The sequence below is a fragment of the Ostrinia nubilalis genome, chromosome Z (genome assembly GCF_963855985.1).
Source record: "Ostrinia nubilalis chromosome Z, ilOstNubi1.1, whole genome shotgun sequence".
In the NCBI taxonomy this organism is placed as follows: Eukaryota; Metazoa; Arthropoda; class Insecta; order Lepidoptera; family Crambidae; genus Ostrinia; species Ostrinia nubilalis.
The window spans coordinates 26,803,122-26,830,735 of record NC_087119.1 but is presented as its reverse complement, the minus strand read 5'-3'; the positions used below and the strand labels follow the sequence as shown (position 1 = coordinate 26,830,735).

The 27,614-nt window shown below is 37.5% G+C and overlaps 2 protein-coding genes across 2 annotated transcripts in view; one reads left to right on the top strand and one right to left on the bottom strand.

The window, feature by feature from the left end:
- LOC135086970 (syntaxin-7) overlaps positions 1-13,666 on the bottom strand; it is a 29,392-nt gene extending 15,726 nt beyond the window's left edge. The window contains exons 1-5 of the mRNA XM_063981818.1: positions 13,411-13,666; positions 13,210-13,327; positions 12,789-12,858; positions 5,735-5,885; positions 538-631 (exon numbers count right to left, since the gene is read on the bottom strand). Coding sequence (XP_063837888.1) covers positions 538-631; positions 5,735-5,885; positions 12,789-12,858; positions 13,210-13,315 — 421 coding nt within the window. The 5' untranslated portion in view covers positions 13,316-13,327; positions 13,411-13,666. The remainder of the gene's footprint in view (positions 1-537; positions 632-5,734; positions 5,886-12,788; positions 12,859-13,209; positions 13,328-13,410) is intronic.
- A 2,552-nt stretch (positions 13,667-16,218) lies between these two features.
- Positions 16,219-26,560, top strand: LOC135086465 (PAN2-PAN3 deadenylation complex subunit PAN3-like). Its single transcript, XM_063981190.1, has 7 exons — positions 16,219-16,542; positions 16,660-16,755; positions 16,842-16,928; positions 17,426-17,596; positions 17,678-17,762; positions 25,384-25,500; positions 26,436-26,560. Exons 2-7 carry the CDS (start codon positions 16,681-16,683, stop codon positions 26,558-26,560), a joined length of 660 nt encoding a protein of 219 aa, XP_063837260.1. The 5' UTR covers positions 16,219-16,542; positions 16,660-16,680.
- The last annotated feature ends 1,054 nt before the right edge of the window (positions 26,561-27,614 follow it).

The following is a 27,614-nucleotide window of genomic DNA, read 5'->3' as shown; positions in this document are numbered from 1 at the left end:
CAATTCCCAAAATGTCCAATCTACTATTATGATGGGTTTGTTAAATAAGTCCTCATAGCCTTTCTTAAAAATTAGTAATTAATATAATTTCTGTACGAATGCGTTTAGTTCTTGCAAAATCGGCATATAAACATAGAAAATTTGTATTATTTGCAAAAAGTAGTACGTAGAAAAAATATGTAGCTACTGTACTTTATACTCTCGTACAAGTAAGTATGTATAGTTATTTATATTTTTTTCTATTGACCTAAAAAGGAAAGTATAATTTGTAAATAAATAAATGATTATTTAAATTTAAGTATGGTTGTTTATTAAATATTTTTAAGAAAGCCTATGAGGACTAATTAACAAACCCATCATAATAGTAGATTGGACATTTTGGGAATTGGACGTTTCGGGAACTGGACATTTCAGGAATTGGACATTTCGGGAGTTGGACATTTCGGGAATTGGACATTCCGGGATTTTGGACATTTTGAAACCGTTGGACATTTTGGGAATTGGACATTCTGAACCTGAAGGCATCGAGCGACTTACTGCTTATCGCGAACGGGTCGCCGATGTTGATGGACTGCGCCTTCACCTTTTTGACGTCGTCCTTCGTCTTCTGCGCCGCCGTCCGCTGCGTCGTCTGCGGAGCGGACATACAAACGCGTTTTACTATAAGTGATTGATTAGTCGGTTAATTATGAAATCTAAAACGTTAAAATAGCGGTATCGTTATAACCAATGATCTGCTGTCATAGTGACATTAACGTAATGTCAGTGTCACGCGAGAATCAAACGTCAGAATAGAGGGACGCGCGGAGACGACTTCGCGCGCTTTTGTGCTAAATGATGAATTGGGCTACCTAAGTAAACTCCGACAAACTTTACTTCGACATTACGTTACTCCGACATTTCTGAATATCGACATGACTTTACTTCGACACTACACTACTCCGACAAAGGATATTCTTGCCTTGCCTTTGTCTAAGTAGTGTAGTGTCGAAGTAAAGTCATGTCGATATTCAGTAGTGTCGGAGTAACGTAATGTCGAAGTAACGTTTGTCGGAGTTCAGTTTTTGAGCCGATGAATTGTATTTAAAATAAGGCAATATAGTGTGAAAGTTGAGTATTCAGTGTTTTATTTATGAGAATAGATCGACCGGCCTTTAATAGTACATTGGTTCCCAAACTTATTTGAGACGCGCTCGACCATACAAAAATTCCGCGCCACTCGTCAAGTCAAGATTATTTATTGGTCGTATCGAGCAGTTTGGAATGCATTGTTTCAGCGGTCGCAGGTTTTTATACGCCCCAGGGGGCGCGCCCCCCACTTTGGGAACCAATGGATTAGTACATCGCCTCTAGATGATCACACATTTACAAATAGTTTAAATGGTCGCTTTAAAAACCTAAAAATAGGTGCATGCATTTTATTTAATTTCCTTTATCCCAAAATAGAAGCATCATAGGCATCATGGTAAGATAACATATCTCATTACCAAACTGTTAATCCTTTCTGGCAACTATCATTGCAGCCCAGCAGCAAAAAATCTGGATATAATCAAATTAATAATAAACATATACATATCCACTTGAAGTATGTCGATATTGTTAGTAAATGTCACTTTTTTCTTAAAATACACTCAACGATTAATGCTTCATTGTTGTTTGTTGCTTCAAATCTTGAATTAAAATCGTGTAATAATTTGTATTATACAAAATATACCGAAAAGTTTATCTAGCAAGCACCTAGACTTACCTCCGACTCCGAAACTACTTTTCCAATCACTTCCCAATACTTCCCATACACTATAGAGACTAAGTTTCCTTATGGTGCTCAAGAACGCGTCTACTTGATTTAATGTACAGTTCTTATATTTTTAATAAAAATGTAGTAAATTATCGTAATTATCAAGCCAGCATGACATTCCGATTTCATGGAGTATTTGTATTAAATTATTTCATAAACGGACTTGCTACCCGTCAAGGAAACCAGATAGTCGATCGAATTTCCTTTAATACATAATGGGGAATAAAAAACGATCGACTAAAAAATAACTTAGCGACTGATGATGGCATACTGTTTTAATAAATTGAGCGGTATGAATTTGAGTAAGCGAAAAATTAACTTAACTAACAACGAATATTGATTAATAATCAAATGCAGAACGAGCTTACAAAAAGTGGGTTATGTTTAATCCATTTTAGATATTAAAATTCTGTCTCATGCCTATCAATGTTCCATACAATTAATGATATTACTTTTTGTAGTTGACTGAAGTGACTTATTTTGTTTTGTTATTTCGATTTATGTAAATGCATATTATTATTACTTGTTTCATTTCATTACCTACCCTTAAATTTTAATAATTACTTGGCTAATATAATAGTGTTTCTTCAAATATCATTTTTAATGTGAGCTCATAATACTTTGTTCATTGTAGTATTTTTCAGTGGTTTTTGTATTTGAAACACTTCATTTAAGATAAAATGCCGCTCAGTATAAAAAAAACATTTGCCAAATATTTAAAATAATGCAGGACGTAACGTTGGCGCTCAAACAAATATTAGGTCGCTCAAATATTAAGAAGCATCTCATTGTGTATTTTAAGTACCTCAAATTAATGTTTGTTAGTTGCTGTTCTGTTGATTTCTCATCTTTCGCAGTCAGTCGCTCACTTAGTAATACTATAACCTAAATTAATTATTTCTGACACTTAAAACTTTAATTTACAGTCACTCGTTTTAATACTACCCCTATAAGGTTGCAGGCGTTCCTGCAACACCAAATTGCATCGCCTGCCTTTTTTAACTAATAAAGCTTTTCAAAAACTCTAATTCTTTATTCAATGGGTGATAGTGGACTGACTGCTCACGTACATCAAGTAATAATGCAGTGCTAGTCAGCGCATTGATATAGGAAACCAGACAATATAAATACACATTTACATAGCAGGAAACAAAGATATACATATTAATTTACTTGATAAAATAATTATTAAATTACGGACATATCTCATACTTCGGTTATTTATCCCAGTGTTCCAGTTTCCAGTGGGCACAAAAGCGAATTTCTTTCTTAAAAAACGGGAATATCTCATTTTATAAATAAAAAGTGCATATTTCCATGACTATTTTACAGTAGAATAGAACGCGCCCGCGACACTATTTCCCCGTCTAAAGAAGTGACATCTGTCATTAATGTGTTGAGAGCAATGAGTTGCGGTCAATTGGCCGCAATGACAAATATTATAACGTTTAGATTCTATTTTACGAGCTAACATTAGGCTTTTTAGATTCAGGGCTGATTTTTAATTAAAGGATTTATGTGAAATTATTTCCCATAAAGGAAGTGTCAATATGCCAAACTTATTGTGCAGATAAAAAATACACGGCGATTAAAATATCAGCCCTAAGACCAATAATTTTAGCTTATTAAACTATACTGGTCATCACAAAAATCGGCCAACCTTACGTTTTACAGGAAAACTCGTTTCTACTGACACAATCATGGTGCCCCAACAATATTGGTGTTATTTGAAAGCCCGATAAATATCCTTAAAGAAAAACACATTTAATTTCTTAATAAACGATTTAAACGATTAACATATACAATAAATGTGACTTGAAAAAAGACCTCACTTTGGGCTCACCTCTGGGATCAATTAGACCAATTTTTATGGTTATAAAACCAAATAATGATCTCACGTGTCCTCTTTAACAGATGGATAGCGATTAATCCCAACTTAACAGTTTTATAGCCATAAAAGGTGGCTTAAGCGTAACTACCTATTTTTTGAAGAAGTGACTCTGGATTCTTCTACAGACACATTTTTGGGGTAAAAATCTTTCCTTTAATAAAATGAAGTTTAGAACTAGGCTTTTAAATGGTGCCAATATTAGTGAGAAGTGGGGATGCATAAGTTTGAAAGTGCTTGCTCGGGTGGGTCGATTTTTGTGATGACCAGTGTATTTCTATAGACTGGTGTTACCAACTCGCTTATTATTTTGAAGCTGGTCCCATATGCAAATAAGAAAAGAAGCGGCGCAAAAATAACATAATACAAAGTTAGACCCTACTGACCTCACTGCTTATTGTAGGGTCCAGGTAGGTGCAATATCGATTTACTTTAAAATATTGATAAAACTCCCCATTTATTTTATTCGAATGTAGCGTGTTTTAAGTGCATACGTACTGATACCGGGCGGTGTAATGGCGCATAAAAATAAAAGTTCTTATCGGGACCGTAGGCGTTGGTTCATTATTCTGATTGCTTTATAAATTAATACTTTATGTAATAGACATTGTATATGGAAATGGAAATGAAAACTTGTTGTTATCCAATGTATAGCTTCTTTTTTATCATCAGGTCATCTCCAATTTAGCAGAGACAAAATGAACGACTTTGCCTACACTCCCCCACACTAGGCATAAAATTTGGGGAGGCCTGATGTTCGCATATTCTCCCTGTCGCTTCTTACATCATCATTATTTCTTTAGCGTTTTATTATTTCTTCTATTGCTAACCTGTGCTCAGTATGAGTGTCACTTCAGTTTAAGATGTGACTGGGAGGCGTTGTAAGACTAATCTCTACCATATCAGGCACATGGAAGGCGTTGTAAGGCTAAACCCTACAGCGTTAGGCACCCGGAAGGCGTTGTGAGACATAACCCTATCGCGTCAGGCACCTGGAAGGCGTTGTAAGACTTAACCCTATTGCGTCAGGCACCTGGAAGGCGTTGTGAGACATAACCCTATCGCGTCAGGCACCTGGAAGGCGTTGTAAGACTTAACCCTATCGCGTCAGGCACCTGGAAGGCGATGTAAGGCTTAATCTTATCGCGTCAGGCACCTGGAAGGCGTTGTATGACTCAACCCTATCGCGTCAGACACTTGGAAGGCGTTCTAAGACTAATCTCTACCATATTAGGCACCTGTAAGGCGTTTTAACACTAATAAATCCTCCCATATCAGGCACTTGCAAGACGTTGTAAGACATAACCCTATCGCGTCAGCACCTGGAAGGCGTTGTAAGACTTAACCCTATCGCGTCAGGCACTTGAAAGGCGTTGTAAGACAACCCTATCGCGTCAGGCACCTGGTAGGCGTTGTAACACTAAACCCTACCATATCAGGCACTTGCAAGGCGTTGTAAGACATAATCCTATAGCTTCAGGGAGGGAGGCGTTGTAAGACTTAGAGTAGGCGCACACCGTTGATTTTTAGTTGGCCGATAGTTGTGCCCGATTTTAATTTGTATGAAGAATCGGCCAAATCGAATCGGCGTAGTGTGCGCACTCCCATACATGCCCATACTGATCAACTGCTTGACTAAACTATCGGCCGACGAAAAATCAACGGTGTGCGCCTACTCTTAATCCTATCGCGTCAGGCACCTGGCAGGCGTTGTAAGACTTAACCCTATCGCGTCAGGCACCTGGCAAGCGTTGTAAGACTTAACCTTATCGCGTCAGGCACCTGGTAAGCGTTGTAAGACTTAACCCTATCGCGTCAGGCACCTGGAAGGCGTTGTAAGACTTAACCCTATCGCGTCAAGCACCTGAAAGGCGTTGTAAGACTTAACCCTATCGCGTCAACACCTGGTAGGTGTCGCGTTAGGCACCTGGAAGGCGTTGTAAGACTTAACCCTATCGCGTCAGGCACCTGGCAAGCGTTGTAAGACTTAGCCCTATCGCGTCAGGCACTTGAAAGGCGTTGTAAGACAACCCTATCGCGTCAGGCACCTGGAAGGCGTTGAGCGTGGCCATGTACTCGTCGCTGAGGCGCTCGCGCGTGAGCCTTGACGCGGCGCCGTCCGCCGGCATCCGCATCAGCTCCATCAGCATCGCCGACGTGTCCTTCACCAGCTTCTGCGTGTAGTTCTGGATCTGGCGCCTGCAACGCGGACGGCACACGGTTAGAAGAATAAGGAAGGTTTCCAACCTTTGCCAGTTGCTGGTGGTAAAAGAGGAAGACTGAGGCCCTAATTATGATGATGTCATAAAGTTGCAATTAGCTTTGAAATATCCCAGTAGAATTTAAACACTACCACTGCTTTTTTAATTTACAACGAAGAAACTCTTGGTCTGCACCTCACTTGATGAAATGTAAATTTTAGGAAGGTGGAAGTGACTGTATCTATGAAAACTTGTCACAGGATTAGCATGGAAGCATGTGTCAAATCAGACATTCATCGTTAAACTTTATCAGTAGGTATATAAAACGAGCTGCTCTTGACTGGAACTAGTCTCTTAAAGCAACATGCTTTCAGTTTTCGTAATTTTTAGCTCTTTATGCCCCGTTTAGGAATCGAACTCAGGAAAGGTTTAAATAATTAGACAAGCAAGTTTTATCTACTAGAAGACACACACATCACAATAACAACAAAACATTAACTACGTATAGCTTTAAATAGAGCAGAGCCTGAAAACATGATACGAAAATAAAAAGGCTACACAGTTACAAAATAAAGAGCTTAGTTTAATACAGTTAAATAAGCCATCAAACATTTACGTTCAGCAGTATTCGAACCTGGTAGCATTTAACCAAGCAATCGTCGATGAGACAACACAAATCACAACAAGTAACGAGCTATCGCAACATAACTTCAAAACATTCGCTGAGTGCTGCTTATTGCTAGTATGAACGAAATCAAGCGTAATAGAGCTGTATGCTTTCCTAAGTAAATAAAATTTACAATCATTTGATTGTAACTCCTGAAGATACCGGGTTTTCCCAGTTTAAGTCGCTAAATCATCATCATCATCATAACATCGAGGTTATAATCATCACTATCCTGGAATTAGGCAGCATTTAATGTCCTAGTTTTCGAACAATACCTGCGTCAAACATCGTACCGTATTGATTTACCAATTACAACCGGGAGGTGGGGATATTTCCATGAATCACACAAAATACCGATAGATTCATTGATTTTGTATCAGGAATGCTCGCGCTTTTCAATAAATGTTTCGTCCGTTGCAAATTTGAACCGCTCTATAACAAATATTCGAACATTCTGCTACAAAATTTACTTGATTTAAGTACTTGAATTACCTGAAAAGTACGAAGAGGTGCGGCAAAAGTACCACGCAGCAATTGCGTCATAGTTTACAAACAACAAGGAATATCGCAAACATAAAAATGCAAAACAAAGAAAGATCTCGCAAGCGCCAGTTATGTTTACGCTAAACACGGGCTCCGCTTCGTCCAACAATCGCCACAAAAGCTGGTGTTTCCAAACATGCGCCACTAAGCTACTTAACTAAAGAATCAAAGGAAAACTACAGTCAGTTCGCAAATGCAGACCATTAATAAATTTATCCAAAAACAAAGCGAATTCAATGAACAGTAAACATAATAATACTTTCAAAATAATTAAATTTACGGTAAAATCGACTGTAGTTTTTCCTTTTAAAAAGGGTGGGTAAACTGAAATTAAGTAAACAAGTTTTCTAAAAACATTAATGCTTTAACTCAACTCTAGCAGGTATTTAATACAAAGTTCGATTCCCCAACGAGGCTTGCATTATGTAGGAGCCAACTTGCACTTGCATAAATTAATAATGAATTACCATTTACATATTAGAATAAAGTCGATCGAGAATGTATGAAAGTGACAGGATAACTTAGAATATAGAGAGATGTTAAGGATAGACACATGTGCAGATGTTAAACTTAAGTATAATGTATACACACATATTTTATTCATCATAATATTAAATGGGTGTCACAGCAAGTACAATAATTACAAAGTATTTTAAGTTGTAATTTAATCTGAAATCATGTAACACAAGGGTTGTTCCAAGCCGAACGTTTGGAAAATTCCTCGCGCTCCCGACGCGGCCTTCGAGTTACTTTGATGAAACCCCCAATCCAGTCCAGTATATCGACCTAGACAGAGTTATTTTTACTTGTTTAATTTCTCCACGAGCTTTGGACACAGTAGAGAACTGTCCTCACAGACGTTGCAAATTATTAGTCTTAAACATTTTTAAGCCGTATAAAGTCTCCGTATCTCGCTGATACAGACTGACGTCAGAACTTTAGAGGCGTCTGGTAATGTTATCAGACCGAAGGCTTATCGTGCCCCCGAAGCACAGAATCATGTCACTCATACTGGCAACCCGCATCAAGTGAGACGGCGGATCATCCAAAAATACGAGCAACTTAGCAGAGAGCACTCTTGCTGTATAACTGCTTAATTAACTCTTTCATTATGTAGAGGGTTATCAAGAAGATTACAAGCCACGACATAGGTAAAGAATAAAGAAGAATAAAGAATATTTTATTTCAGTAAAAAAGTATACAGTACACTGCCTTATATAATTAGGTACATTATTAGTTGTAGTTAAACATTATCTAGTAAACGATTACAAACATTAACCAGTAATTATTGAGTAGGTATAAAAATGTTGCAATATGGGGTGTGAAGGCGCCGATTTTCCTTTCAATAATATAATTATTAGTTTATTACGCCTATGTTCATTATTCTTTCTATTTTATTCTTAATTTCAAGGACTACTTAATCTATATCTATAAAAGCGAACGGTCACTGATTGAAAATTTTAAATTGGTTTTAATTTACAGGTAGCAATTTTCTAAATTTTTATTTATAATAGTTAATTAATGTTGTTTCAATTGTTTAATTGTGTAGGTGACTAAAACTAAAAAGACTTTCTGGATTGACCTGTCTGTATAAAAAGTAAATAAAGGGGAAAAGAAAGTTTATTATTCTGCCAAAACACCGTCCGTTTCAAGTGCAACGAGGTCTTAATTGGGCGTGATATCCCAGATCCCACCAGCCTCTATGAGTTAAGTAGTCTACAATATTAATGTAGGTTACGTGTCGCCTCTTAAATCGATCCACTCCAGAGATAGCTTTTCAGTCGCAATAAATGCAAGCTTTATGGGAAGCTTCGGAAATACACATCAAACGACTGCTTGCAGCTTTCAGGAACGCAGCGACGGTCGTTGGTTGTAAATTTATGGAAATGCTTTGTATGTTAGTGAGGACTAGTCAAAGGGATTCCTCGCAGTGTGAAGCTTTGTACATTTTGTCACAAATATTTTGAGGGTACTAGCATAGAGGACCCAACTCCATTCTCGTAAATTCCACTGCCATTTCTTGCTACAGCGATGCAGCAAGTAGGTATCTAAATATATAAAAAAACATACGGGTCGAATTGAGAACCTCCTCCTTTTTTGAAGTCGGTTGAAAAGGAGAAACGGACTGACTGACATATCAACGCACAGCCTAAACGGCTAAACGTAGGTACTTGAAATTGGGAAAGGACGTAGCTTAGGTACCTTAGAGGTGCACTAAGAAAGGAATTCCCGAAATTCCCACGGGAACGGGAATTAGCGGGAAAATCCTTTTGTATGAAAAATCTAAACCGCTTAAGTTAGACGCTTGAAATTTGTCACCTTAGTAAACTTAAAGCTTAGTTACAACAGGAATTGCAAAATTCCCATGGGAACGGGAGTTAGCGAGAAAAAATATTTGTATGAAAAAATCTAAACCGCGTAAGATAGATGAAGGGGGTAAAACGGGATCCACGCGTACGAAGTCGCGGGCGGGCGCTAGTTAATTATAAACGCAGTTACGCAATAACAACACTCGTAATAACAATCGCTCTAGCTGCGATAAAGTACATATAACTCGTCTGTACGCTAACTATGTCACAAAGTTTTCCTGGTTACACAGATAAAATTTTCACAGAAACACAATGAATGTATGTGTTTATTTTAGACCCATTTGTGTGTAATAATATATTTATAACTGTTTCTTAAACGAAATTAACGATTCAGAAAAGAAAATATAAAAGAAGGCTCTTTCCTTGCACAAAGGAGGGCATCGCTGGCATCGCTGGCATCGCTGGCATCGCTATCTAGCGAGGAATGCAGTTAGCATCCTCGCCTCTTGGCCTCGCAGACGCGCTTTTATTTATTGAACAAACGGAAAATTTATTTCAAGTTTAATACAATGTTTGTGTTCAAATAGTTGTTTTCTGTTTAAAATAAAAAGGCAACAAATAAAATTCCCAATTAGGTGAATTGAGAATTTTGTAATTATGTTTTCTATTAAGTTATGCGATTTGGACGGAAATATGGACCCAATTTTAATTAGTAGGTAGAATAAATCTGTTTAGTCTATATTAATACCTAAGTAATCTAATAATACAATTAATAGTTTGGTTGAACGCGCTGATCTCGTGAACTAGTGACTGGTCCGATTTAAAAAAATATTTATGTGGATAGGCCATTTATCGAGGTAGGCAAAACCGTTACTTATACTAATAATCAATACGAGCAAAGTATCAAGGAAAAAATTTTGGAAAATTAGATAAAATTATTTTCGCGCGTACGGAGTCGCGGGCGTCAGATGTGATGTGACAAAAAGGAACGCTTCGATAAAGGACATCATCCACGTTTCATATATTTTTGGTCCAAAATCAAAAGTGCCGGCCAACAAAAAAAAGTGCTGTATTCTGACAGAATACGTCTGCCTTAGCATTTGTTACTATGGCACCAAAGCCGTAGCTCCACTGTGCGTCGAGTATTTGAGATCTAAAAGTCATCGACTATTCATACATTTTTTGTTCAAAATCAAAAGTGTCGGCCAGTAAAAAAAAAAGTGCTGTATTCTGACAGAATACGTCCGCCTTAGCATTTGTTACTATGGCACCAAAGCTGTAGCACCACTGTGCGTCGAGTATTTAAGATCTAAAATTCATCGACGATTCATACATTTTTTGTTCACAATCAAAAATGTCGGCCAATAAAATAAAAAGTGCTGTATTCCGACAGAATACGTCCGCCTTAGCATTTGTTACTATGACACCAAAGCTGTAGCACCACTGTGCGTCGTAGTATTTATTTTTATTATCAGATTATATTATTTACTATCAGAATACAGCACTTTTATTTTTTGGCCGGCACTTTTGATTTTGGACCAAAATGGATGATGTCCTTTCATAATGACAACTAATTGATGCATCAGGAGCGGTAAATGCAGTGGTGTAGTCCAGGGATGTTATGGATATCAGTAACCGAAACTATCGGACATTAGAAATAAATAGATATCCGTAACCGTAACCGATAGTTTCGGATAAAGGCGGAGTCTAAATGTTATATTTTTTAAATATTTTTTACTTGTCTGGCATTCCCTGGCATCATCTGATATTCGCCCCTGTTTTACCATTATCATAGGTGCCGTCATAGTACATAAAGTGGCTTTACGGGTCGCGCAGCATCTTGCTATTTGAATTTTACATTTTTAGAATGTATCCGAAACTTTCGGATAATCCGAAATGATTTCGTATCCGTAACCGTAACCGAAACCGGCATAATATTATTGTAATATCCATAACCGAAACTTCATATCCATAACATCCCTGGTGTAGTCAGCCTCCCCTCGTCCCCCTCCCCCACTGTGGTTGACAGCCATTAGAGAAGCGCTTTCAAAGTGCATAGGCTCCCACATTTAATTATATGCCTTTTATGTTCACCACTACAAAAACATTGTGGCTGTATTTTTTAATAAAACTTACTGTCAGCTACCAAAGTAATTTCACTATGATTACTTTGATAACAATAATGAAGCTGGTCTATACCAGTATTAGCTTTCCGCCCGCGGCTTCGCCCGCGTGGAATTTTGTCTGTCACAGAAAAACTTAATCGCGCGCGTCCCTGTTTCAAAAACCGGGATAAAAACTATCCTATGTCCTTTCCCAGGACTTAAACTATCTCCCTGCCAAATTTTATCGAAATCGGCTAAGTGGTTTAGGCGTGAAAGCGAGACAGACAGAATTACTTTCGCATTTATAATATTAAGTAGGTATAGATAGTGAATCGCGTCACGGGACCAATAGAACGGTCTCTGACACACTCAGCATCAAAATGGTAACACCTTAGATAAGAAAAAAAAATTCATACTAACATTAACGCGTAAATAACGATCTAGGAAACCCTTGGCAGTGTTTCAATGTAAGCGCAATTCGTGTCCATCGTCCAATATTTATTATCATGGACCATTTTAAATAAATTTAGTAGGTACTGGACATCATAATGACCTTTTTAGATTTAGGGAGAACAGTTGATTAAACCGCCGCGCAACGCTCCGAGCGAGCTCATTACTGTTATCAGCTGATAAGTATTATTAATCCGTAATACCTTATTATGGCGTTTATCCATTGTTTCGACAAATAACTACTAGCCAAAATACATCAGAAAAACGTAGGTAATAATTATGGTGAAATGAAATTGATGAATTTTATGCATCAATATAATCAATGTATCATAATATTAACCTTGCTTGACTTTTCCAAATGAAACTTTTCTATTAGTTGGTCAGTGTAGTTAATTGTTCCTAAATAAATAAGAATTATAACCTTGTGGTTAGTTACAAAGGAAAGCTAACCAATTCTACATCCAAGGATGAAACAGAAATTAATTTGGCAGGAAAATAATAATTTAATCATTTTAATAGACAGTGACGTGAAAAAAATGTACTAGCAAATATAACACATACAGGCATTTAACTCCGAAAACCTAGCATTAATGTAGCTTCATTCCACATTGAATCATAAGATATTTTCATACATGCAGTGCCTTTTGATAGGTAGTGTTTTACATTTAAGAAAATTAATAATAAACATTAAGAAATTTTGGTTTGAAGTGTATAAGTTCCTAATCCTACCCTGGAATCAGTTGAATGTCCATTATACATAAAATATATAGATATTTCTCATTAAGATGGGTTTGGATTATGAAAGTATTTAATCAATAAATACTTACAGCTGGTTCCTGAGCTCATGCGAGTCCTGTGGCGTCTGAAGCTGGTTAACCATCTTCGACATTGACGAGACTGCAACAAACATTTATTATATTAATACTTCAAGCAATAAGACATAATCAGAGATGTTGAAATAGTACTAGAAAGTGTGTATATGTATTCTTGTAATTATAAAATAGATGGTAACAAAAATAACATTTGTGTAAGCAAATTTTTAGGAGTTTTAAGAATTTCTACACTTGGAGCTTGATGTCCTCAATATGTAAGTTTGTACTTGATTATACCAGCTGACAGATGAAAACATTCTACACAAAGCATTTTTCTTTGAATCTATGCCAGATAGAGGTGATAAGCAAAATGATAAAACATGAAATATCTTCAAGACGCAAAATAATACATGAATGTTCTTGGTGGGTGCCATACCATTTTGAGATATCTTCTTGATATTGCTCGCGATGGTCGAAGACAGTCGCTGGAAGTTGTCGCTGGCTTCTTCCTGCACCACACCGCCCTGGTACGACGTCTCCATACTGTCTCCTGCCTTTAAATTACCTCCAATTAAAATCAGAACACTAACAACGTGACGCACTGATGCAACTACTACGTAAACACTCCGATACTAACCTGTAATCAACTTATCCCACAAAGAATTTATTAGATTTGTGACGCACGATGATTCCGTTAAAGCTGGGAAAACAATGCAATGTTTTTGTCGTATGGTTTAATTTGGCAGGGGCAGAAAGTTTAAAACACACCGTTTAAAAGAAGAACACTTTTTCACGCAATAAAATAAAAATTGTAAATATGCTTTGAATAAATCTTTCTAGCACTGCTGATTCACCTCCCAAACGAAAAGTAACAAAATTGACAACTCAAGATGCAGTTGTTCAGTGACAGATACATTCTTTCTTTATGTTGGTATTACGGGAAACTTATGACATATCTAGTGATGCTGCTCAAGTATTTTAGAGCAGTGATTTTTATAGATTTCTTAAATTTTGTGGTATTTAACGTTAAAACATGATCTTTATAAAACTTATTGCACTTAGCGGTATTAACTATTGAGTTTAGGATTTTCTCAATCGAACATAAATGAACTTTTGGTTCTTATTTTCTTATTTACATAATGACTAGATAAGTTATTTGATGTGTATCCGAACGTACTTTTGACTTTGATGACGTCACCTGTCTAAAACCTATACAAATTAAATAAACATGATTTAACCCTTGATTGGTAGGCACTTTGGTGCCTTTTTGATTTAGCCGTATACTTCTTTGTCTATGGTATATACCAACCGTCATAGTGCGCAATACGTCGGTGTTCACAAGGGTTGCCCAGCGTAATATGCTAAAATCCCCAAATGCATTAATTTATTTTAATGAGACATTGTCGAACTTTAAGTTTTATATTAATAAAAAACAATTTTTGTTTGGTTGGTCAACGTGGTAATAATACCCACAAGCAGTAGATTTATGTAACCGGGTGTGTATTTATTTATTTATTTTTATTTATGTGTATAATTCAGGTATTGTATAAAATACCTAGGTAATGTTTAAAATGCCTGGAGCGTCTAGGAAATGACTATAAAATATTATGAATATTATTTTTCACTAGCTTTTGCCCGCGGCTTCACCCGCGTGAAGTTTAGTCTGTCACAGATCGTCATAAATTATAGCATATAATGTAATCTGGGTTATAAACAATAATAATGTAAAGTTTCAACAAAATCCGTTCAGTAGTTTTTGCGTGAAAGAGTAACAAACATCCAGACATCATGACATCCAAACTTTCGCATTTATAATATTAATATTAATAAGTAGGATTCCATTTTAAATAAATTTGGACCTGAACCTCCATTTTTAACCGACTTCATACTTCAGAAAGGAACTAGCTACTTATCTTAGCTAAACATAACACAATGCTGTTAATATTGTTTTGACAGACTTTAATGAGTTGGTGGTAGCTAGCAAGTCGGATTTAGTTAGAACAAGCCCTACTACCAACTAAGCCCAGCGGCTTTCACGTTTCACCTCATTGCTGCATTGGGAATCGAACACGAGACCTCTGGATCAGTTAGTGGTGTTACCACTAGATCAGAGACGATTAACTTTACTGAATTTAACAAAATATTGTAATATAGCATCACAATAAATTAAAGTAAATTTCTCATTTTCCTGGGTTACTGCCTGGCCGATCATCTCCACTTTCCCTGTTATCATCTTTTACACACATTGCCGGCTGCGCATTCGGTATTCGGTTTACCTAGGTAATATAAAATTAAAATGCCTAAAACGTTCAGGTGATCGCGAACGACCGGATTTGTAAATAAATGTATTAGAAAATTACTTACAATTACGTATAATTACAGACATAATATTTAAAATTGAATAACTCACACAATATAAATTATTGTTTTGAGTAATGAATTGTAAGGAATCAATCAAGAATAGCAGAAATTATGTGATGTTAAATATCGTATTTTTGTTCATATTTCCTTATTGAACGTTGTTCACATTCAGTTTTTTCGCTTTCTGTAATTATTCCCTGTTAAAAAAAATACACGTGAAAGAATTATTTCGATACGTCAATTAGTTTCCAAGATATTGAATTTTAAAGGTGCGGGCGACGGCCGGGCCACGCTCTATGCACTGTGTGGAATCTTGCATACTGAATTAGGTCCACTTCCGGACAACCGATTGAGATGAAATTTCGCATACATCATTTATTGTAATCAGATGACCATGATATATTATGATAACATGGAGCTGATCTGGTGATGGAGCTGGAAGGTGGCCACAGGACCTCCAGTTTAAAATGACTTAACTCCATCGAGTTTGGGCTCGTTCGCTTAGTATTTGAATTCCTCATACAATTTTAATTAAATACCCCACACAACAACAGAACACAAAACACTACGGGAGATACCTACAACTGCTATAGCGACTGAGCGGACCAAATAAAAGTAAGTCACACGGGGTCACGTCGGCCTTTTCACGAACTGTCTGCGTCTGCGCTTCGCTTCGCTTCGTGAAGCCCACACTCGGCCTCTCGCCAAACGGCTAGTGTACCTTCTGTACTCACCTCTCTGCCTGGCAAAAGCTGGAAAGCTCTTAAAACTACCAGCGCGCGTCCCTTAAAAAAATGGGGTCACGTTACCGTTGGCGGGACTCGATATTATTTAAGTATGCGAACTTTCAATGCTTATAAAATCATAACTACTTGGTATTTTTGAATGAAATAAAAACAAATGTATTTGTATAATATGTAAAAGCTTAACTGTAACAAAGATCTCAAGTGATTTTGCACACATTGTAACATTCTCAATTGGAGCTCTCCCCACATGCCCTAATCAGCTTCACTCTCCCCGAAGCTTGGGGAATTCTCCAAAGATTGGCAACCCTCGTTCACTGTACACTTTGTATGTGTGATAATGTGTGTTTGTGTTTACCTGTGTGTATTTGTCTTCGTGTCCCTGTATCCTCGATTATCCTCTGAAATTTATTCAGAATTTTAATGGCCTTCGCATAGTAAGGTCGCGAATATTCATGACTGAATAAATCGGGATCCCTACAAATTATTTGGTCTATTGAAAGTGAAAATGAGTTGAATTCTGTTTAGTTGCATTTTCTTTCTGTAAGGCTTGCTTGACCGCCAGTTTATTGCAAAGTGAGGAAAAGTCTGACCCGTTATCTACTCCTAAAGTGTAGATCGATATGAGTGGCTGAAGTGGAGGATGCACTAACGTCGTTACGAAGGTGAGTAGCGCGGACCCTCGCGGGTACATAGAGCTATTATAACTATGTATACGTATCAATCTAAGTGTATACGTTAGACTGGGGCGATTTGATTCACTCTGTCTCTTGCCTCCGTAGAAGCAGGAGCACCCGTCTGCAATGGACCCATCCCTCTTCTTGCAATATTCGCCGCCCACCGGCCTCCCCCAGGAGTCCAAGTTGGCCACCTACATGGTATGTAAATTAGTAAAATTAGCCATATTTTGCTTATTTTTTTTAAATATTTGGATCGTTTTTTACAACTTAATTTTTTTTTCTAGAATCGGTCTACGTCGACCCCTACGCGGTCCCTGAATCAGGCCCTGGGCAAGTTAAGCCTGGAATCATCTCCAACTTCTATCAAGAAGGTATTTCTTTTGAAATTATTTAATTTTGAATAGATTGCACACAACAAATTTTATTAAATTGCTTTTTACAATCCCAACTAATATTATAAATGCGAAAGTAACTCTGTCTGTCTGTCTGTCTGTTACGCTTTCCCGCTTAAACCTCGCAACCGATTTTGATGAAATTTGGCATAGAGATAGTTTGAGTCCCGGGAAAGAACATAGGATAGTTTTTATCCCGGTTTTTGAAACAGGGACGCGCGCGATAAAGTTTTTCTGTGACAGACAAAATTCCACGCGGGCGAAGCCGCGGGCGGAAAGCTAGTTACATATAATTTAACTAACAGTAATTTGAATTACCCTCTTATAGTAAATATTAAGAATTCAAAGTAGTTTTTAAAGATAAGGATTTATTATTAATTGTGTTGTAAAAGGCACACAACAAGACACAGTGGTGTTACAAAAGGCACATAGTCCTGAAGTATACAATTTAAAACTTTTACTATTTTGTCTACCAGTTGAACAATGGAGCTCCACCACCGGTCATGCCGCAGCAAGTGCTGATTGGGGAGTTCGTTCCCATCAACTACTACAGCCCGACCAACATTCTGCCCGACTCTCCTGAGAGCTCGCCTCCGACTCCGATGGCTCCCATGGCCACCATGCCGGCAAACCCGCAAGTACACCAGGTATTCATTCAAAAACTTTTACGTAGTTTTATTGTCTTTGTAATTTAAAATGTATATTTCAACGTATCCGCTTGTCCTCAGGAGAACGTTGGTGGCACCACTTACTTCTACTCCACCAACGACAGCCTGAACACCACCGGCTGTCTCAGTTCTTCTGCTTCGCTCGGTACGTATCATTTAGTTTCTTTTCTCTTTGAAGCAAATTAATTTTGATTACCATTGAATACCAATATATCATGCAATTTAAATACAATATATGTAGTTCGAAAAAAATATTGGGTTATTCTGTCAATTCGATGATTTCATACATAAATTGTTTTTGAAAGGCACTTATTAACATTTTACAATAGATAAAAATTGGGGGCAAGTTTATGAAAACTACACCCAAAAACAAAAAGCTGAAGGCGTGTTACAGCTTTTCACTGCAATACATTTTAGTGTTAAGGCTTGGTATTTCTGCTAAAGTAGATATTTCGCGCTGTCAAAATCTGCGCGCGCAATACTTCGCCGAAGACAGCGCGCCAAAGAGCTCTCGCGGCTACACAGTATAGAAATACGCAGTTTAGAAATACGCAGTTGGTTAGGTTAGGTTGACTTCCTTCCGTTCAAGCGTCACACTCACAGCACTTTCTAATACAAATCATATCCAAGTGATACAAATTAAAACAACTTTCAAAATTTTTGGGAATATATTTTAGAATCGAATAAAATTATAGAATATAACCAGGCCTGTTCATCTCCGCGAGTTTACATCGAAAACAAAACACGCACGATGGCCCACCTACAGGATACTATTCGACAAGGAATTCACATACGAGCGAACATTGACTCATGCACGCGTATTCTTGTGTATGATGGAAGAAAATAAAGAAAATGGTGTACTAAATACTGTGCAGTATTTAACTGCCTAAATAATAATGAAAACACAGAATGTACTTGTTTAAGTTGCCTCAAGACACTGAGAGGTAAATAAGTAGTTAATATTATACATGATAATTCATGCTAAATCATGTATTTCCTCCGCCATTTTCCGCAGTTTGGCACCTCACGTCACATCATTTTACCGAAGTCAGCCCTATAGCTTCGGCGCAGTGCCGATCACTGACGTTTGTCAACAAAATGGTGCTTGACTCTTGAGACAGGCTAAATTACACCATATTGTTAATGACATTTGAGCATACATTTTTTTAAATACCTTCGCGAAGTAAAACTTCTGTACGTAGTACTTATTATTATTCTGTGATATAACTGCCAAAGTAAACACGGTTCAAAGAGGCGTGGCGTCACCCGACCTTCCGGAAGTTCCGCGCCGGCTAAAAGAATTTCAAGATTACGTCACCCGACCTATCGGTAGATCCTCGGGAGCTTGAGCGATTGGAAAAACATTTTATGATCAGTTACTCGTAGTAGCGATTATTTAGAGCTTGGATAATAAATTATAGTTGTTGCAATTCACAAAGCTTTGCATGTGGTTAATTACATTAATCAGTACACGCATCAATTTTGTTCAGTCTTTTTGTTTATTAATAAATAAAAATATCATACTAAAATTGCACACATATTTGTTTGTTTTGTTCTGGATGTTTTCTTTCCATAATTTATGTATAACGTATGTACGGGGCTCTGTTTCGAAAATCACTATGAGCAATGAGCATCACACACTGTTACCTGGAGTGCATTACCGCAGCAAATTTTTTATAAATGTTGTGCTTTAGAGAGTCGAGAGTATAGCAGATAATTAGTCCATCGTGAGCAGAAATGTGTCCACTAATAGCAAAATTCGTTCAAATTATAGTTTTAAAGTTATTGGCTAGAAGATTCTTTTATCTTGCAGCTTAGACCTTTAGCTACAGACCTTAGACAGTATTTTTGAAACATTCTTACGCATGGTGGAGGAAGGGACGCTCTAGAGCAGTGGTTCTTAACCGGTGGTCCGCGGACCACTGGTGGTCCCTGGAGGCATTCCAAGTGGTCCACGATGTGCACTTGCACATCTTGGTCAAAACCACTTTTAACTGATTTTTGCAGTCAAATTGGTTTTGACCGATTATGAGGTGGTCCCTGACAAGACAGAAATTTGGTAAAATGGTCCCTCATGACTTAAAGTTTAAGAACTACTGCTCTAGAGACTCAAAACTACAAGGATACACATGAACTCCAGTTTTAAATCCGTTGATATCTGCTGCATCTGCCATGTTTTTGGCTATAAGATTCTTCTATCTTACGGCTTAGACCTTTAGCTACAGACCTTAGACAGTATTTTTGTGAAAATTCTTACGCATGGTGGAGGAAGGGACGCTCTAGACACTTAAGTCTACAAGGAGTCACATCAACTCCAGTTTTAAATCCGTTGACATCTGCTGCATCTGCCATCTTTTTGGGTAGAAGATTCTTCCATCTTGCAGCGTAGACCTTTAGCTACAGACCTTAGACAGTATTTTTTTGAAAATTCTTACGTATGGTGGAGGAAGGGACGCTCTAGACACTCAAGTCTACAAGGAGTCATATGAACTCCAGTTTTAAATCCGTTGACATCTGCTGCATCTGCCATCTTTTTGGGTAGAAGATTCTTCCATCTTGCAGCTTAGACCTTTAGCTACAGACCTTAGACAGTATTTTTGAAACATTCTTACGCATGGTGGAGGAAGGGACGCTCTAGAGACTCAAGTCTACAAGGAGTCATAATATGAACTGCAGTTTTAAATCCGTTAACATCTGCTGCATCTGCCATCTTTTTGGCTAGAAGATTATTCTATCTTACAGCTTAGACCTTTAGCTACAGACCTTAGACAGTATTTTTTATTATTTTTTTGTGTTAGTGTACTCTTCTAAAGAGTGTAAGACGATTGTATGTAGGTACTATTAAAATGTAATTTTAACTCATTGGTTTTGTCTCATATTTGAGGAATGTACTATGTATCATGAGTAGAGTCTTCGTTTAAAAGGATGCGAACGATTTAAATTTCAATAGGTAGACAAAATTGATAATTTTTAATTATCAAAAATTTAAGCTTTCTCCAGTAACACTGATATTATTATACTGTGACTCATCAAAGTCATCATTGTCAAAAATATTGACAAATCGCGAACTGTCACGGCCAAATAACTGACACGCGTCCGTCCTCCGTAAGCGCCACCGCGCGACTGACTGATTGAGATTGTCCAAGCCGTCATGGACGATTTTTTCCACATTTTTTAACATAGTAACTAAATAAGACGCAATATAAAAATTTCATCCGTTAAAAGCCCTCAAGTTATTTCTGAACTTTAGTTTAGTAAAAGATTTAGAATCTCAAATCGCTTATTTTAAAAATAAAACCATAAATAGAAAACGAATAGAGGTAACTTTGGGAATTTATTCTATCGAGTCAACTTCATCAAATCGTGTTTCCATCCGTTAATAGCCCTAGAAAATATCCTCAACTATGCCCAATAAAAATCTTAGCCTTTAATTTTACTGTTTAGTACCTCAAAAATGAAAAATGAAAACCTCATTTTCGCCATTTTCTCTGTTACCCGGCCTTAAACTGCCTAGTTTATAAAGTGTTCAGACAAAAGTGTTTTACTTTTGTCAATGTATTGATTTACATACATACATGCGCATACATATCAATTTAAACCAGACAACACACCAGTAGTCATATTCTAGAAACTAGGATTTGTACACATTATTTAATAATATGGTTTTAAGAGCCATTTCACAAAAATATTCCGCGCGAATTTAGGTAAAAGCTGTCAACGCAACGTCAAAATAGTAAAAAGAACGCTGAAATGGACAAAAAAATCTTGAGCCGTGACCGTATTAAGACTTGATTTAAGTTATTAATTTTAAGGTAGAATGAGGTATTCAAACTTGATAAATTAATTTAAATTTTTGATAGAGTTTATTAAGTCTTTTATATTTCGATTCATAATGAAACACGAATAGGTATAATATGTAAAATATATATTAAGTACAAAATAAAAACAGTCACATAGTGAAAAAAAAATCTGCCCCCTTACAGCTCCATCATCGGACCCTGGATACGAAATATTTGTCAAGGCGAATCACACAAGCCCAAACTCCATAGGGTTCTATTGTTTTGTTACGGAGGTGGCCATTGCATCTCCTCCAGATCCATTATCAGACAGAGCTAAGAAATAAATAAATAAATATTATTATAAGTAAACAAATAACTAAAATAATTCATCTTACTATCTTACTTCTTACTAGTCTTACTAATATTATAAATACGAAAGTTTGTGTGGATGTCTGGATGTTTGTTACACTTTCACGCAAAAACTACTGAACAGATTTTGATGAAACTTTACAGTACAGTACAGCAGTACTAGGCAGACTGTGTTCAACTATCACTCGGGTCGGAAGTTCCTATCGCAAGACCTTTGGTTCACTCAGTTCCGATACGACTCTAGTGCTGTGTGTAATTATTTTCGTGAATACACTGAGTTTATTAATTTCTACGAGTGGATTTCATTTTGCCTGAGACCTACGCCATGAACCCTGAACCAGAAGACCCTGTCGCCAGCGACAGCGACGCTCATCCATCCCTGGCGTCGACCAGAATAACAATGTATAGGCTATAATTTATGATGATCTGTGACAAACTAAATTTCAAGCGGGTGAAGCCGCGGGCAATACTACATATTTCATACTAGCTTTTTGCCCGCGACTTCTTCTGCGATGAAGTGGAAAATGGTTCTAATAGAATTAAAATATTCTAATAAAATTAATTTTGTTAAATGATTATATTTTTTGATATAAAATCCACAAATTATTATGTTTAAATATTTGAATACTTACAAAATTATGAGATCTTTCTAAAACAAAATTAAAACACTACACCTGCCGCAGATTTCTTTGTAAACAATGTTTTTTTGTTTTTCCTTCAGGTGCTAAAATCACCAGGCTATTGTGTGCGCATACTCTGGAGTATTCCACATACAACTGGTCGTCGGAGAAGCATAGATTTCCATTAAGTCTACTCCCGCTACCATATGGAACTCCGCTAAAACTCGTGAGGGCGCCAACACTTGCTTTTGTATCGAAAATTAGTATGAGCAGCTGCGCACGCGGTTGCCCGTTGCAGGCTCTATGCAACCACACTATTTTAAACCGTGGTCCCTAAGCATGAGATGGGAAACTGCACTCTCTTGAATTCTCTTGAATTTGATGGTGTTAGGGGAATCCTAGGAATGAATACATACTTTCCAATGGAATCTCCTCATCAATATTGCGAAATTGCGAGTTGCAATGCAATGTTACGTTTTCACTGGTAATTTTATTGTAATCTGAAATACGAAGCACGTCATCTATCAATAGGATATATGTATATTTTAGAAGTTAATAAATTATGCATAAAATATAAACACTTTAGAAGTTTAGTTAAATCGTAGAATTTCTGAAAAACAAGTATGTACTAAAATCGTACTGGAAAAAAAAGTATTAATATGTTATCTAATTTATTTATTAAACGTCGAATTTTATCAAAGATTTTGGACTAAAGTTTTTGAAAATATTTTATAGCCTACATAGAAAAAAATTAGGATTCTAAATCGTGAAAGACTTTTTTTTCGGAACCTATTGCCTCCAAACAAACAAACAAACAAACAAATCTTTCCTCTTTTATTAGTATAGATTTAACAACAAAGCTTCCCTCTCGAAACAAAACGCGTCTTTTTCTTCTTCACGAAACAAAACTCAAAGCGGATAAATAAATAAACAAATCTTTGAACAATAAAATTTCATAGCGCCATCTAGTCCAAAAGTAGGCAACCAATATGCTTGTGTTAAGGGTGCTAGCATAATGGATATACTTTTTTATAATTTATTTATTAAATTAAATACATGGTACCTACATATTATACATAGTTACACCCAGATCCGTCAAAGAAATTAAAATTCATCATTTCAATTTCTGCTCGGCCGGCCGACTCGAAACAGCCTCTCGGCATAGTATCAAATGTATTTGGTCGCCGTACAAATCACCGCTTTACGACACGAACGCACGTAAACGTCACGGCGGGAAAAATGACACAGGTCCTGCCTTGACGGGCGCTCGCGCCATACTAATCGATGTCGGCTTGCGCATTGTAATTTATACTGATATTCACATCAATATTTTGACAAAGTGGTTACTAATATTTAAACAATAACTGTAGAAATCAATTCTACAATGAATATTCTTTATTTTGGGATACTTTTATTGTAGTTATTGCTGTGTTTTTAAACCAAAAACCACGATCAAAATGTGACGTTAATCTTCAAATTTGCCAAATTATTTTTAGATTTTACTCAATAATGGTAATGAAATTCAAGAATCTATTTCATTAATGGACTACAAGAATATATGTCCGATGATTACTATATATTTTTAAGCTTATTATATGAGCATAAATAATAGATACAGGACTTTGAAAATGAGTCTGCGGCAATTTTTCCGTAAAATGGTTGTGGGAGATGGGGCACTGTGAATTAAGCAAAAGAGTTTTAGTAAATCCGTTTCATTAATGGTCAACACCAAGGATTGACCTATCTTTCGCAGTTATTAAATAATCTCTGGGTGTTACTTAAGATAGTAATTCCTGCTTCCAAAATCTTAGAAATTCGCACGAAAATGTAAAATGGCTCTTAAGAAAGGCATAATCTACATAGGCAAGTATACAGGGTGTCCCAGAATGGATGAATCAAACTGCTAGGGGAGGTAGCTCTACTAATGTACTATCCCTAAAAAATATGAAAAAAAAAAATAAAGCGCATAAGGACACAAAAAAAAAAGTTTTTGAAAAAGTGATAATAAAGTATCTGGCTATAATTGCTGCGTTTGGAGTTTATTTGTACTTTTTTCTTAATAATATTAATTCTACATAATCGCTTCGTTTATCTGTAAAAAAACTTAAAAATAATGACTAGATTTCGAGTTTAGAGCAATTTATTTAAAAAAATCCAAACTCAAATTTTTTTTTTCATATTTTTTAGGGATAGTACTAGTAGAGCTACCTCCCCTAGAAGTTTGATTCACCCATTCTGGGACACTCTGTATATAACTCAAAGGTGACTGACTGACTGACATTGTGATCTATCAACGCACAGCCCAAACCACTGGACGGATTGGGCTGAAATTTGGCATGCAGGTAGATATTATGAAGTAGGCATCCGCTAAGAAAGGATTTTATGAATTTCCACCCCTAAGGGGGTAAAACAGGATTCACGCGTACGAAGTTGCGGGCGGCCGCTAGTTTCTATATAAAGAACTTAAATACACACATTACACTTCTAAAGTCAATAAAGCCATAAGCTTCTGTCTAATACAAGACCATTCATTTTATAAATTAGAAAATCATGTTACGACTAATTACATAATTAGTCCTTTTCCCAGTGGCTAAAAACTTGACAAAACTATTATCTAGCGCTCCAAATGCTCTATACCTCATCATCATCATCATCTCAGCCATAGGACATCCACTGCAGAACATAGGCCTCCCCCAATGCTTTCCGTGTTGCCCGGTTACCAACCGGGCTCTACACCAAATAAATAAATAAATAGTCTGGTCCATGAGCACGTAGAATTTTGTCCAATGACCCCTAGCTACCCATCCTTATCGCTCGCGCGTAATTATGTTGCTATTGCGCTCGCACACTCACTGCGGGTGCCAGTCGCACAGTCGCGACAGCGATATAATTACGCGCGAGCGATAAGGATGGGTAGCTAGGGGTCATTGGACAAAATTCTACGTGCTCACGGACCGGGGTTTAAACGGCAACAATACAACATGTTGGTTGTCCCCAGTGGGGGCAGAGGCCTGCATGGGCCCCGTGGGCTCGGCTGCCGCGTCGCCCTACGCCTCGCAACTGTACTGCGCCGGGACCCCCACCCACATGGGCCACATGACGCCCGCTAAGCCAGGTGAGTCCCTCACACCCTCACACCTAGGGTTGCCAGGCGTCCGGATAAAGCCGGACATAGTTAGGCTTTTTGATTGCGTCCGGCCAAAATAACTGATGTCCGGCCTGTCCGGCTTTTGTAAGGCTTTTTATTTGGCTGCCGCGCCAGGCGAAAGTCGAGCCACAGAATAATATGAAGCGCACGCATCAGGATGTTGGGCAACCGATGTCACATGTCCGGCTTTTAGGGTAAAATGTCCGGCCAAATGAAGCACAGAATCCGGCTTTTGTGTTTTTGGACCTGGCAACCCTACTCACACCTTACACACAACCTGAATGAATTCATCACACACACGAATTAAAACTGAACCAAATGGAAGAGTTCGAACTTCGAATATCAATCGGTGTTTTTGCTACTCAAACAACTTGACAAATAAGTCCGATCAACGAGGAGATTCGTTGTATGGAGACTTCCGAATAATTCCTCTGCCTATGAAACTTGGCACGTGATGAAAATAGGTAATACAGATTATAGATATACAATAATCCAATAACTTTTATAACGGGACGTTTAGTATTTTCACCTAAACATGATGCGTTATTATTGCTACCCACGTGACGTATAAAATTTTACACTATAACTTGTACTGCAAAATTGCTTTGCTGATTTTTATTTTTTAATGTCAATGGCAACCTTACGGGGGTAGTAATAGGAACATATCATTTTTGGTAAAAATAACCAAACTTCCCATAATAAAAGTTGTTGGATCATTGTATATCTATAATCTATATACCTATTTTCATCATGTGCCAAGTTTCAAAGTCAGAGGAATTATTCGGGTTACAAAAGCTACGTTGATCGGACTAAATGTGAATAATTCTTTGCAGCCGGCTTTCGTAAGTTCGGGAACGTAAAGTGTTATGACAATATATCTCCTGAATCGCTTGCTCGTGCAGCCGCTACCATTCCGAGCATTGTGCGCGCTAGACGCAAGTTGCAGGAAAAAGCCGCGCAGGCCGAGCGCGAGGCAGCGGCGAGGGCCGAGCGCGAGGCAATGGCGAAAAATACACCCACTGAGTAAAATGTATTATTGTGCTTTTGTAACGGTTTCCGCATATAATCGTGTGTAATCTTAGGAAACCCAATACGGAGCAATACACTATATACCGAAAGGAACATTTTATTTACCGCCCACGATCTCTCTGCCCTGCGGAACGATTCTGATATCTGTACACTCATTTCATCTTTCTCATTCTGAAAAGTAAAGCCTGGTCCGTGAGCACGTAGAATCCCGTCCAATGACCCCAAGCTGCCCATCCTTGTCGCTCGCACGTAATTATGTTGCTGTCGCGACTGTGCGACGCGTGCCCGCAATGAGTGTGCGACCGCGACAGCAACATAATTACGTGCGAGCGATAGGGATGGGTAGCTTGGGGTCATTGGACGGGATTCTACGTGCTCACGGACCAGGCTTTAGACATAATATTGGGTGCGCCAAAGTTCACCTAAATTTTCAACTCCGAAAATTGGAAATCCGAAAATGTTCTTCCTAACATTTTTCATCCTAACAATCACAATTCCTAACTACTCTGTCTCTAATGTTCATAATTCCGAAGCATCCAACTTCATAATGTCATTAGCAATAAACATCTAATATACTTTTATTTGTTTTCCTATATTTTCTCAACATAACCATCTTTTACGCTATTATTCAAACTCATATCTTTTTTGTTTAGATTTCTTTCTTTGACGATAATATTACTTGTCTCAAGTTCAAGTTTGTTGGCATTAGCACGTATACTTGAGGTATATAGCGAATTGGTCCTATTCATAATTTATTGGTTTAACTTAAGTTAGAACTGCGACCATAACGTGCGAGCCGAGCAAGCGAAGCCAGAGTGACGCTCCAGTCATTCAGTCAAGTTCCAGAAACGAATCGGTCCTATTCATAATTATTGGTTTAGGTTAGGTTAGAACTGTGACCACAACGCACGAGCCGAGCGAGCGAAGACAGAGTCCCGCCCCAGTCATTCAGTCAAGTTCCAGAAACGAATCGGTCCTATTCATAATTATTGGTTTAGGTTAGGTTAGAGCTGTGACCACAACGCACGAGCCGAGCAAGCGAAGCCAGAGTC

What these genes read in the sequence shown, in the direction of transcription:
- LOC135086465 (XM_063981190.1), top strand. Translation starts at nt 16,681, where the DNA reads ATGGACCCATCCCTCTTCTTGCAATATTCGCCGCCCACCGGCCTCCCC. An exon ending in CCAAGTTGGCCACCTACATG is followed by an intron (nt 16,756 to 16,841) that starts GTATGTAAATTA and finishes TTTTTTTTCTAG; the next exon opens with AATCGGTCTACGTCGACCCC. An exon ending in CAGTTCTTCTGCTTCGCTCG is followed by an intron (nt 17,763 to 25,383) that starts GTACGTATCATT and finishes GGTTGTCCCCAG; the next exon opens with TGGGGGCAGAGGCCTGCATG.